This window comes from Cricetulus griseus, chromosome 7, assembly GCF_003668045.3.
Source record: "Cricetulus griseus strain 17A/GY chromosome 7, alternate assembly CriGri-PICRH-1.0, whole genome shotgun sequence".
Classification (NCBI taxonomy): domain Eukaryota; kingdom Metazoa; phylum Chordata; class Mammalia; order Rodentia; family Cricetidae; genus Cricetulus; species Cricetulus griseus.
Window position 1 is genome coordinate 51,059,950 of NC_048600.1, and position 13,018 is coordinate 51,072,967.

General features: G+C 46.0%; 1 protein-coding gene across 2 annotated transcripts in view; it reads right to left on the minus strand.

Annotated features, from left to right (window-relative positions):
* The window catches only part of LOC113836627 (teneurin-2), a 934,552-nt gene that overhangs the window by 13,108 nt on the left and 908,426 nt on the right, over positions 1–13,018 (minus strand). For both annotated transcript variants that reach the window (XM_035448193.1, XM_035448194.1), the window contains 2 exons: positions 4,841–5,137; positions 1,055–2,669 (listed from right to left, as the gene is read on the minus strand). In XM_035448193.1, coding sequence (XP_035304084.1) covers positions 1,055–2,669; positions 4,841–5,137 — 1,912 coding nt within the window. The remainder of the gene's footprint in view (positions 1–1,054; positions 2,670–4,840; positions 5,138–13,018) is intronic.

Consider the following 13,018-nt stretch of genomic DNA (forward strand, 5'->3'; position numbering starts at 1 on the left):
CTGTGCCCTGCTGACTTCTGTTTATAGTCTTCTCAGCCTTGAGACAGTGCAGACCACTTTCCTTCTTCATGCTCAGTCTGACACAGGCCCTTCTATATTGTGCCATATCTTTAAAATATGAACATACTCACTTCTGTCTCTCAAACAAATCTCTCTCTCTCTCTCTCTCTCTCTCTCTCTCTCTCTCTCTGTCACACACAGAGAGTATACACACTTACTTGAGAGAAAAGTGCTTGGGTTATCCACTGCTGTACCCTAAGAATCTTGCATGGTGCTACTACTATAGGGATGCCTTTTGGATAAATAGCTGAGCAGACATCTCTGTGGGAGCAGAGACTACCTTCTATCTGAGCCACTGCTCATGCTCTGTGTATGTATCTCACCAGGGAAACCTCTGGAGGTCTGGAATAGGGGCTTAGGCATCTGTGCTAACTCATTGCTTTGCTGGTAATGGCAACCTTGATGGGGAGAAGTCAAGCCGGGCTTCACTTTCCCTCCATGTGGTGCGCCCTTCACAGAGAAGGAAACTCCCCTGAGAGACTGGGCTGCTAGCTCTAGGCCTTTTGGTTTACTAACCAGTGTGTGTGTGTGTGTGTGTGAGAGAGAGAGAGAGAGAGAGAGAGAGAGAGAGAGAGAGAGAGAGACAGAGAGAGAGACAGAGAGAGAGAGAGACAGAGACAGAGACAGAGAGAGAGAGAGAGACAGAGAGAGAGAGAGAGAGAGAGAGACAGACAGACAGACAGACAGACAGACAGAGAATGAATTTGAACTATGCATTTATGGTATAGGCCTCTCTGTCAGCTGACTCCTTCTGAGGCAGGAAGGGCTCTCAGAAAAGCCATTTCAATGAAATGGATGTGAAGTGGTCAGGAAATGACCCAGAATAATCACTGCATCGTTCCTCCACTTCCCTGGACATGATATTGCAGTGCCCTGGGTTGCCAGGACTAGAGATTTACCATCAAGTGTAGGACCCTCCCCCAGATGTCCTGCAGTCTCCCAGGACAGCCACCTGACAGGATGTTACTGCTGTACCCAGGTAGGGAAGTCTCACCTGTCACGTAGTTCTTCAAATCCAGCTCATTGCTGAGAGGATTGTTGTTCTTGAACATGTACAGGTTGAAGGGGGCTGGCTCCTTGCCCACATTTCTCCACATGGTGTAGTCAGGGGATGTCCACCGTCCTGCTAGCACATCGTAATCACGCTGAGTAAAGTGGACAAGCTTGGTGAGGGGATCATAGAGTCCCCCGTGGAAGCCAATGACCATCTGAAAATCAGGGTTAGAGTCATAGTAAATCTCCCCATAGGCTGTGTACTGCAGTTGCTTGATCATGAGGCCATTGATGCTAAACACAGCCAGAGGGGTCCCAGTGTTGTCTGAGGCAACATAGTACTCCTCCCCACTGCTGCTCTCCATGGCAAAGAGGTGCCCCTGGAGGTCATAATAGAGTGAGGTGATCTCAGAGTTGGAATGGTTGTAGACATGGGTGATACGGGTAGGGTTGTGGAGGTCAGAGTAGAAGTACTGCAGGTGGTGGCCCAGGTTGGTCTTGTAGGAAGCCCGGCGGCCCACGCCATCATAACGGTACTGCACACTCCACCCACTGGCTTTGTTGTATGCTCTTGTTAGAAGGCCCTTGGAATTATATTCAAAGATGTCAGACCCTCGCTGGCATAAATAGCCATCGTCATCGATTTTGTACTGTACATCTCCCAGCCTAGTTATCCGGTCACGAAGGTCATAGCGTAAGGGCATGAGGCGAGCACTGTTTCCTGGGTTTAGCAGGTGCAGGTTCCCATTGAGGTCATAACTATAGCGCCAGGTAGGCCGGTCATTGACTGCCACACTCTGGAGCTGGCCATCCCCATCATAGTCATAGGTGTATTTTGTGGTGTTGGCATAGGGCCCCAACTTCAATTCCCTCTTGATGACCCTACCCATGCTGTCATATTGCACTGTCATCCAGTACATGAGGGACCGGAACATCTCATATTGCACCTCCTTGATGCGCCCATGGGTGTCAAAGTGCTTGCTGAGAGTCATGACAGCAGTGGTGATGATCTGGTTGATGTCATAGTAGATGACCCCAAACTTGCCAAAGTGTTCCACCTTGCCCGAAATCTCATCATAGCGGTAGAGGTCAACAGGAAGGGGAGTCTCACTTATGACGGGTTTGATGCTGGCAATGCGGAAGCTGTTGTCATGATAGGTGTAGTCAAACCTGGCGTTGATCATGCCTTCCTCAGAGAACCTGTAAATCTGCTTGTCCACAAGGGGCCCAACCTTTCGGTACCTGATGGTACAGGAGAAGCCCCCACTTTGGAGATTGACCATCTTCAGAACACCAGTTGTCTCATCATACCCAAAGGTGACAGCTGTGCTGTCATAGACAATCTCCGATAACTTGGAGAGTTTTCCATACTTGTAGAACACCTGGCGCCCAGTGCCCAAGAAAGACGTCTTTAGGATGCGGCCATCATCACTGTAGTCGAAGATGACTGATGCATTGCTTTCAGGTGGGTTGTAAATGTTTCGGATGTAGCCAATAGAGGTGTGGGTGGACATGCTGTGCCGGGCGACACTGGGCATAGTGACTGCGTGGAGGCGTTCAGAAGAGTCATACTCAAATATGTACTGACGTTGGCTCTGCAGCAGGAGGACCATGGACTGGGAAAGAAATAGGAACAGATGAGTTGACTCTTTTTGATCAAGCACCCAAATGATAGAATTAACTCTATTTTCCTATGTGTTGGTTCAAAAGTCATGGAGACCAGAGAACTTTTTCTCCTCCTTTCCTTTCCTTTCCTTTCCTTTCCTTTCCTTTCCTTTCCTTTCCTTTCCTTTCCTTTCCTTTCCTTTCCTTTCCTTCCCTTCCCTTCCCTTCCCTTCCCTTCTCTTCCCTTTTCCTTTCCTTCCCTTTTCCTTCCGTTTCCTTTTCCTTCCCTTCCCTTCCCTTCCCCTCCCCCTCCCTCCCTCCCTCCCTCCCTTCCTTCCTTCCTTCCTTCCTTCTTTTGAGACAGAGTTTTTACCATGTAGCCCTGGCTAGCTTGGAACTCACTATGTAGACCAGGCTCACCTGCAATCCACAGATATCCACCTGCATCTATCTGCCTCCCAAGCACTGGGATTTTAGGTGTGTGCCACCACACTTGACTGTGTGTGGAGCTTTGACCAAAGCCTAAATAGGCTCATATGGTACTGATGGTTCATGATGATAACTCAGAGAAGACCTTAATGAGGATCTTGTGAAAAGAAAAGATACACTGTCTCAGTGGGCCTAGGCAGGGTCTGAGAGCCTACATTTGTGCCCCCCAAAAGATGATATAACTGCCTGTAGTGAGTGTGGAGGGCCTGGAAGCCTGGCAGAAAGCATGGGGTTTGTTCCTAGGTTCAATGACAAGAACTCTGTTTAGAGCTGATCTGCCACTGGCCACACTGGAGAGAAGTGTGCATGCTGTTTTTATTGCCTTTGATAAAATCTGGAAGCACATCTTCCTTTGAGAAACTGTGAGAAAATGAAATTCCCCACAATCAGTGACCCTGGGAAGGACTAGCCTCAGCAAGAGGCAGCTGGAAGACCTCTGCCTCCCAGACAGCCACTCCAGAACACTATGGCCAGCTAAGAACGGCATTAGGTATGGGCTCTTTCTGTGGAGCTAACTGCTCTGTATGTGAGTTATACATGTGTGCATCTGTGCATGTGCATGTGTGTATGCATGTATAGGTGTAAGCATTTCACCTGTGCATGTCTGTGGAGGCCAGAGGTTGACATTGGCTGTCTTCTTCAATTGCTCTCCACTATGTATGTATGTATGTATGTATGTATGTATGTATGTACGTACGTATTTTGAGACAGAATCTCACTATGTAGCCCAAGCTGGCCTGGAACTCACAGAGATCTGCCTGCACCTGCTGTGCAGGGGCTGGGACTAAAGGTATGCACTGTCACCTGTGGTACCACTTTATTTTTTTGAAATAGGGTCTCTCACTGAACCTAAACTTAGCATTCTGTCTAGGCTGGATGGCCAGCAAACATCCAAGAATTTGCTGGGATTACAAGTGTGTACCACCATGCCTGATCCTGATCTCCACAGCCCCTATGAGTTATCCATGTAATGCTTTGGTGAGAAAGGAAGACTCTTAGCCTGTACCAAGGGCGGAGCAAACAGAAGGACATGCACAGGGACTAGAAGATGGTCAGGGCAGCATTTCAAGGTCTCAGCAAGTGCTCTTAAGGGGCCTCTTCATTCTGTTCTTCCACTAGATCCTTCTCCAGAAAGGATCCCCAAGTTGAAACTGACAGAAACAGGGGACTATGCAGAGAGAATCTGCTGGCTGCTTTGGCCAAAGTGGGAAGGTGTAGCTGTGCATACTCTAGTTTCTTGCAGACTTCCCTCCCCTAGTGGCTTAATTTAGGGCAAACAGAAGTGATGCAGTGAGTTCCCAACTCATAAGTAATGCTTTGTCTTGCTGTCAGTGCATGCTTCTGTTTGATTCAACATCACTGCCTTTTTTGTTTTCATTTTTGTTTTCTTAATTAAATAAAACGATTCATCCTTTTTGCCTTTACTGGCTGTCTAGCATCTTTCTTTTTCTTTTATTGGTAATAGCCCTGAGCTATGAATAACAGTTTTCTGTGGGCTCTTATCTCCCCCCCCCACCCCCGCCCAGTGCTTGGGGAATATGAGGGGAGTCCTGTGGAGTTAGTAAAGATGTTAAGATGACTTATGAGTAGGTATCTCAGGCTGGCTGAGAAAGGGAAATGATGGGGTAGAAGACGGGGGTGGTGGGAATGGGAAAGACGTCCTGCTGATGGGTGGTGCGACATGATTACCCACCTTGTCAAGATAAGAATAGCTCCAGACCTTCCCGTCGGCAAACATGCGGGACACAATCCGGCCCTGCTTGTCAATGTCTGTTCTCTCACTCATGGCCCCACGTTGAAGGCCGGCCAAGCGTCCATTGAAGAAATAGGAGACATTGACAGCTGCCAGCCCACTGCTTGGGAGCCACAGGAAGGGGCGGCCCACCTGGTCATAAATGATCCTTAGGGTGAATTTCCGGTGATCATCATAGATCTTCTCTGTCCGGATGTTCCGGTCATAATCAATGGACAGGAGATTCCTCCCATGGACCTGAGGAAACACAAGGGTGCTGGTTTGAAAGGCACATACCAGGGTGCTGTGGAGGATCCAGCTGGAGTGATCAAGGAGGAAGTGTGCAAAGGAGGGAGAAACATGATATTCCATTTATGTTTTAAGCGTCAGCATTTCTGCACACAGAGGAAATGGCAAGTTTTACATCGTCCTTTGGAACCGAAGTGAGGCTGCTTTGGGTCAGCCATGGCTGCTGCGAGCCCTTTAGGCAGCCTGTGCCCTACACGATTACAAAGGCTGCCATCACATCCTGGAAAGTGTGCATGGGGAAACTGTGTGGTGTAGAGCACACAGCTGTACATCACAGCCCTGACTCGAGGCTTTTGAGTGCCTTACCATAAGTCTACCCTCAGACTAAGACAATTTATGTTTTTCCTACAATAACATCCTTTTTATCTTTTTCTTTTTGTCATATCTTCAGCCACCAAATCTAATAATCTTTAAGAGCAGGTGCTATGATTTCTTATGAAATACTGTGTGAAGGTGACTAAACAGGGGTACAGAGGGCCACATTTTACAGAGATCTGGGAATATAAGTATAAAAAATATAACTATAAAATTCCAATAGGAAGTCTTTCATTTTAAATATCTAGAGGAAAATCTTGCTATTGCGAGACACTGTTGAGGAGACCTCGGCAGGGCTGTGACTTCCAACAAAGGGAAAAAGTGATTTACTTAGATTTGAAAGGAACAGGGGAACACGTCCAGACATAATTTAATATTTATTTAGAAGTTGATCTGATCAGAGGAGAAAGGCAGTCTCAAAAGGCAGAGCTGGGAGACTAGACTCTGGTTAGGGGCAAAGGAGAGGGACTCCTGGGACCCCGAGAGCCCCGAGTGCATGACTGCAAGTGAATGAAACGAAGCTGGCTCAGCCCAGACTCTTACAACATAATTTACTGCAACTCCACATGTCCCTGGGGTGGCTGCTAAGAGCAGGGGAGACAAAAACATGTAGGAGAAGAGCTAGTAGCTGTCTGCTGCATCCTCACCTGCTCCCTCCTAATGCAGCTGCTCTTAATGAAGATGGCAGTGATGACGACAATAATGCTGACAAGACGCAGGTGCACTGACCGCTAACACAGAAGGGGTGAGGTCAGAGACTTCACATCCATTGCTCAGTTAGTGCTCACAAAGACTGCTCGACACAGGAAGAAACCCAGAGACAGCATACACGTGATCAGAGTCACACAGTAGGGGCTGTGAAATGGCTCAATAGGTAGGAGAGCTTGCTGTGCAAGCATAAAGGGTCTGAGTTCAGATCCCCTGCACCCACATCAAAAGCTCAGTGTGACTGAGTGTCCCTGTTACCTCAGTGCTGTGGGGGGTGAGGATAGGAAGATGAATGGGGCTTACTGGATGTCACCCAAGCTCCAGCGTTAGTGACAGACCCTATCCGAAGAAAAAAAGGTGGGGGAGTGACAGTAGGATGTCCTCCTGTGTTCGCCATGTTTGGGCACAGGTGAACACATGAATATCACACACACACATGCACACACGCACGCACATGCACATACACAATCGTGCAGCAGAGAAGCATGTGTTTGTCTGAACTTAGGCGTGCTTCTAGTCAGCTTCTTTCCCATTTGACGTATGTCACTGTTTCCTGAGCTTCCTTTCACTGAGTGCCTAGTGACACAGAAGAGGCTGAGGAGCCAGTAAACTTTGTCCCAGCCCTGGAGGATTCTGTTTTTTCAACTTGTAGAGAGATCGAGACTAATATTAGCCTGACAGGGACCTGCATTCTGGGAAAAAGCTTCGTGTACAGGTAAAGAACTGCTTTTCCCAGCATCCTCTGGGGATAGGAGCAGCCTACCAAGAGGAAATGGTACTAACTGGCTAGCTATTTGAGGAGCTGTTCTTGAAAGAAAGCTGGCACAGCTGAGAAGTTGGCAGCTTTTGCCCTTCCCACATTCTACTTTTTCTTAGGTGAAATGTAGATGCAATGACTGGTACCTAAGCATCCACTTTATGAATATGAGGTGATTTTTTTCTTTTGCTCTTCCCACATTCTACTTTTTCTTAGGTGAAATGTAGATGCAATGACTGGTACCTAAGCATCCACTTTATGAATATGAGGTGATTTTTTTCTTTTTTGACGACAGAATTTTCTATTGTAGTTCAGGCTTGTCTGGAACTCACTTATAAGGCTTATATTGTAGTTCATGCTACAAACTCAGACTTCTAGCAATCCTTCTGCCTCAGTCTCCCAAGTACTGGGATCATAGGTATAAGCCACCATGAGGTGATTTTTGAGGATGGAAGCTCTAAGGTGGTGGCTCAAAGAGGACAAAATAGCCTAGACTCTTGCTGTCACTAATCTACACATCCATGAATGGGTTCCTTCTAGGCTTTTTTGTTTGTTTGTTTTGGGGTTTTTTGTTATTTTTGAGACAGGGTTTTTCTGTGAAACAGTCCTGGCTATCCTGGAACTCACTCTGTAGACGAGGCTGGCCTCAAACTCACAAAGATCTGCCTATCTCTGCCTCTGCCTCTGGTGTGCTGGGATTAAAGGTGTGCACCATCACCACCTGGTGCTTCTAGACTTTATCATAAGGAAATATAAATCTATATATCTTATATAAGTTTTTGTTACTTCTTTTAGCTTGTTTTATTTTATAAGTGTGGGTGTTTCATCTGCATGTAAATCTGGGCACCATGTGTGTGCAGTGCCGGTGAAAGCCAGAAGAGGGTGCTTGTTCTCCTGGGATGGAAACTGAGCTGACATGAAGGTGCTGGGAATTGAGCCCAGGTCTTCTGGAAGAGCAGCAGTTCTCTTAACTACTGAGCCATCTCTCCAATCCCAAGGCTGTGTTACATATAATTGCTGTCACTAGCATTTGAAAGTAATGTACAGTCTCCTAGTTGGTACTTCTGTAACTTAACATTATTTCGATCTTCACAATTTCTGTAAAAACATCTCTCTCTCTCTCTCTCTCTCTCTCTCTCTCTCTCTCTCTCTCTCTCTCTGTGTGTGTGTGTGTGTGTGTGTGTGTGTGTGTGTGTGTAGGAACATATGCATGGAGGCCAGATGTCAATATTGGGTGAGACAGCATCGCTCAAGTTCTCACCAATTTGGCTAGATTTGCTGGAGGGCAAGTCCAGTGTGCTGCCTCCACCTTCCCAGCACTGGGATTACTGGGTACACCAATGTACCCAGCTCTTACATGGGTGCTGGTGGTCAAACTCAGGTGTTCGTACTTGACTGGCAAATACTTCACCAAATGAGCCATTTCCTAGCTCCCTAGAAACAGTTGTGACTGAGCATGGAGGGTCACTTCCACAGCTACACAATAGGCTTAAACTCAGGACTCCCAGAGGTCCTTGCTGTTTCCATGGAATCCTCCTCAAGAGGGGAAGACTAGATGTGTGAGCCAGAGTGTACGGCAGACAGCGAACCTGGGGATGGAGACAGGAACTAAGGTGATTAGTATTTGAAAGGAGATTCAAGGGGAATATTCCAATGCCTGGGAAGAGAATCTGGGAGCCAAAGTGAGAGGGGGGCTTTCTTTCTTTTTTTCTTTCCTCTTTCTTTCTTTCTTTCTTTCTTTCTTTCTTTCTTTCTTTCTTTCTTTCTTTTTTTTCTTTCACATCAAAAACTTAATGCTGTCAGAATTCTTGGGAACCTTGCTACAAGTCAGTCATCATCTCAGAGCAAACACTCAGGAGGGTATGACACCCTAGCTCACACAGGACCCAGGAAAGACATTTGGAAAATCACTAGTTGGTGTTGGCAAATGTGAGATTTCTATTAAAAGCCCAGCCCTTTTCATAATTAAATGTAATAAATTCACTGAAAGCCCCACCAAAGAGTTCAGGCCAGTTGTGTAATCTAATCAAAAATATTTAATTCTAAGGGCAACATCTATAAGGAGGGTGCTGGCGCTGTACAGTGTGAACCAATGGAGGGTCCACCAGGCGTGCGCAGCTTTCTGGGGGTGCCTGCCCCCCAGTTTAGAGCATGCAGGGGCTTTAATTTAGCCACACTGTTCTCTTATTCCAAATTAAATTACCCGACTCGCAATATTTAAATTAACCTTGAGGCTTCCTGGAGAACATAAAAGTTATTTTGAATTATTTTCACTGCCAGGATCAGCACAATTCCCTTCTCAGCCGGCTCGGCAGGCATTCAGCGATAGAGAAACCAATTTTTAAATTAATACAATTTTGTGTTTGTAAGGAAGCCATTATTTTTAATTATCGGGCGTTTTCCTCAGCCTAGCTTCCCCAGTTAATAAAACTCAGCTATTTAGCATGGTTTTTATTTTTGCAGAGGGCAGATTTTGGGAAATAGTTTCCCCTCTGGGATTTCCCCCCAGCGTGTTTTGATCTCACCAAGCGCATGCCTGTCATAGGAAGACTCATAAAAAACCCCGAGAAAAGGAAACACTGTCGTCAAAATGGCCCTGCTGGGCCCATCAGGGATGACTCTAACTCAGCTCTAGGGGCACCAGGAGCGTGTGATCTGAGAAACTCGAAGGAGGAAATTACACTGTGCTAGCCCCCTCCCAGGAAATGGAACTGTAACATAGCAGGACAGAAATCAGCTAGACACACAGAAGAACCCTTTGCCCATTTTGACTCCCAGGACAGAAAACCTAGGGAGATGAACGAGGGGTGTTGTGACTCTCCAACATTTAAAAGCAGATATGCCTGCCTTTGAGTTTAGCTCTTTACTTACCCAAAGGAAAAGCCTGGCTAGGTGACATTCTCACTCCCTTTCTGGGTCAGTCCTCGGGGACTTAAAAGCATCCATCCCCGGATGCCACTGAATAAGACCCAACATCACATGGGGATCAGCGTTTGTGCAGACAAAACAACTTGGTATAAATTTAATATTAGCTTAAATAATGCATCATTAGAGGGAGAGCCTCTGTAAACACATTAAATAATGGATTCCCCGAGCAAACATTATTTTTGGATGACTAGCTCTTTTGGGTGATGATGGGGAGTGGGAGAAGGGAAAGATCCAACTCTTGAGTCATAGTTTGACACTGATTAACTGTGTCATTGCAAAGCCACACCTTCACTGACAGTGCCTCAGTTTCCCATGTGCAAGGTCCTGGTGAATAGGTGCTTTATCTTAGAATTCCATGTCCCTGGGGTCATGTGTGAGTGTGGAGGTTGGAATGGGATGAATGTATGAGCCCTCTCAACTCTGATCTTCTAAAGTTATGGAAAAATCAAGACTAGAAAATGTCACTTAGATGAGTGTCAAACATCTGAAGGGCTTTGCTCCAAACAACAGTCAGAATCATTCTGGAAGATTCTCCCAACCTAGAACTAAGACAGAGGTAGAAGGGAGTGATGTTTCATGACTTCAACTCAAAATCTCATTCATTCATTCATTCATTCATTCATTCATGCATGCATATTTACCAAGTACCAACTTGTGCGCTTGCTACTGTGACAGGCACTGAGACAGAGCCAGCCAACTTCCAGGTGAAGCAAGAGTGGAGACAGGTGAAATGCAAATGAGCATCAGTGCACACTAGCAAGAGCGTGAACACCAGCAAGTGCAGAATGGGGTGGGACCTGGAGCCAGCACAAGGATTGACAAAAAAATTGCCAGAGGATGTTCAGAGACTGGAGGACAAGCAAGACTCTGATAGGAAGGCTACCCCTCAGCAGTCCTCTGCATCTCACCAGTCACTCCTGTGGAGGCTGGCCGAATCTCAAAGATCCTTACTATAGCCAAGGCGGCTCTAGCCCCTCCAGCTGCCCTCAGTTAGTCTACTCCATTCACCTGCTCTTATTTCTGCTGGGGATTCAGGGAACCCTGCCCCCACCAACTAGGACCTTTGAACATGCAAGGGTCTTATAAGAAGGCTTTTCTTCCACCCCACATCCAGAAAACCCTGACACTCATTCTCCATGTGGTTTTGAGCTGAAATGGCATTTTTCTCGGGGTAGCCTTAACTTAATCTCACACAGTACTCATTCTTGACCTAGGCCTTTCTTCAGAGTGCCACCACAGTTTCTTTATAGGACATTTATTTTATCATTACTTGTGTTGCTTTGCTAAGCTTAAGGTTTTTTCTTCTTCTTCTCCCCATACCATCCTAAATAGCAAATGCTTGCTTGTGTGTGTATGCTTGTGATCCTAGCACTTGGAAGGTTGAGACAGTAGGAATGAAAGTTTGAAGCCAGCCTGGGCTACATAGCAAGACCTTGTCTTAAAAACAACAATACAAATGCAAGAAATGCTCCAACCCTGACACTTGGTACAGGGCCATGCCACGGCCTCCAATCTTGGCTCCGAGTATACACAATACTCTTTCCCCTCCCCACCCTAGGCACTCCAAATCTACTTCCCTGCCCACCACTCCGTTTTCCCTTCTCTGCTTCCAACCCCTCCTCTACTTCCTTGCCTTGTATTTCTACTCCACTGGGTCCAGATGCCCTCCAGTTCACTTGGCCCTGTCCCCTCACCCACGAAAGTGGGGGCACAGAGAGGAAGTAGCAGCTTGGGAACTTCAGTCTGAGATTGGGGTTGGATACCCTACAAACTCTCTTCTCCCCTTCCCCAAATAAACTTGAAGGCTCTGAAAAAACAAAACAAAACAAAACAAAACAAAACAAACACAGACAACCCACCAACAAGGGGGCTGGAGAGATGGCTCAGTGGGAAAGAGCATTTATTACTTTTGCAGAGGACCTAGGTTGAGTTTCCAGCACCCTTTTGGGCAGCTCACAAAGTAACTTCAGCTTTAGGGACTCCGGTACCTTCTTCTGGACTTTGAGGGTAAATGGCACATACTGCTCCAGATATACACGTAATTGAAAAAACATAAAACAAATCTTTAACACAACAACAATAATAACTTTATAATACAATAAGCCATTCAAAAGTAAAGTACTATTTGCTTAGGGAATCTGTGGTTTAATGTGGGCAGAGGCTAGACCTTCTAATTACATATAATTTAAGCTAATATTCAAATTCAAGGTGTTGCAAACTGCTCTGGATGCATTATCAGGCTCCCAAGGTCACACAGGGTCTCGTCTGTTTTGATCATAAATACACACTGAGTGGTTAGCAACTGTGTCAAGACTCTAGTGGGTGCTAGAAAAAGGAAACACTAGGCAGGTGAAGAATGAATGCATCATGGCATGGAAGGACAGAATCCAGGCTTTCAAGACAATAGATGAATGTTAACAGAACTGAGTTCAGAATGGCATGATCATGTGCATACATGCACGTCTACCTCCACCTTGCTCCAGAACACTATGATTTGTTACATAAATAAAAGTAATGCACACCAGTGTGTAACTGTGGTATCATATTAATTATATGGAAGCCAAAACAAAATTACTAACTTCCACTTCACACTGGAATGCTGATGACACCGATACCAGCACCACAATGGAAGATTATCTTGGAAGCAATTTTTCTTTTGTTCTAATACCTATCCATGTAGCTATTTCTTGCATTTGCAATCTCTGTGTAAATCACAATCAAGAAGAAACACCCTAGTAACATATGCCCTCATTTTTTTTTTTTTAAAGAGAGAATCAGGTACAAATCCGTGCTAGGAAAGAGAAGAGGTTTTAAATGGTAACGGAAGTGTTCATTTCACTTCCCCTCTCCCAGAAGCTTAGGAGAAACTTATTGGGCAGAGGATATGGGCTTCTGGCGTGCTTTGTGGCCAGACTCTGGAGGGATGGAGAACAGAATAGTTTTTTTCCTAGCTTAGCATTCTTTCCTTTTAGTGTAGTTCAGGACCCTTTTTTTCCAAACCTTCAGCCTACATGACTCCCTTACAAGAGTCAGGTTTGAACATGTGACCTAAACTTGGCCAATCACAGGTTTTCAGCTCCCTAGTCAGTGACTGGAGCAGAGATGTGAACTCTACCATGCCA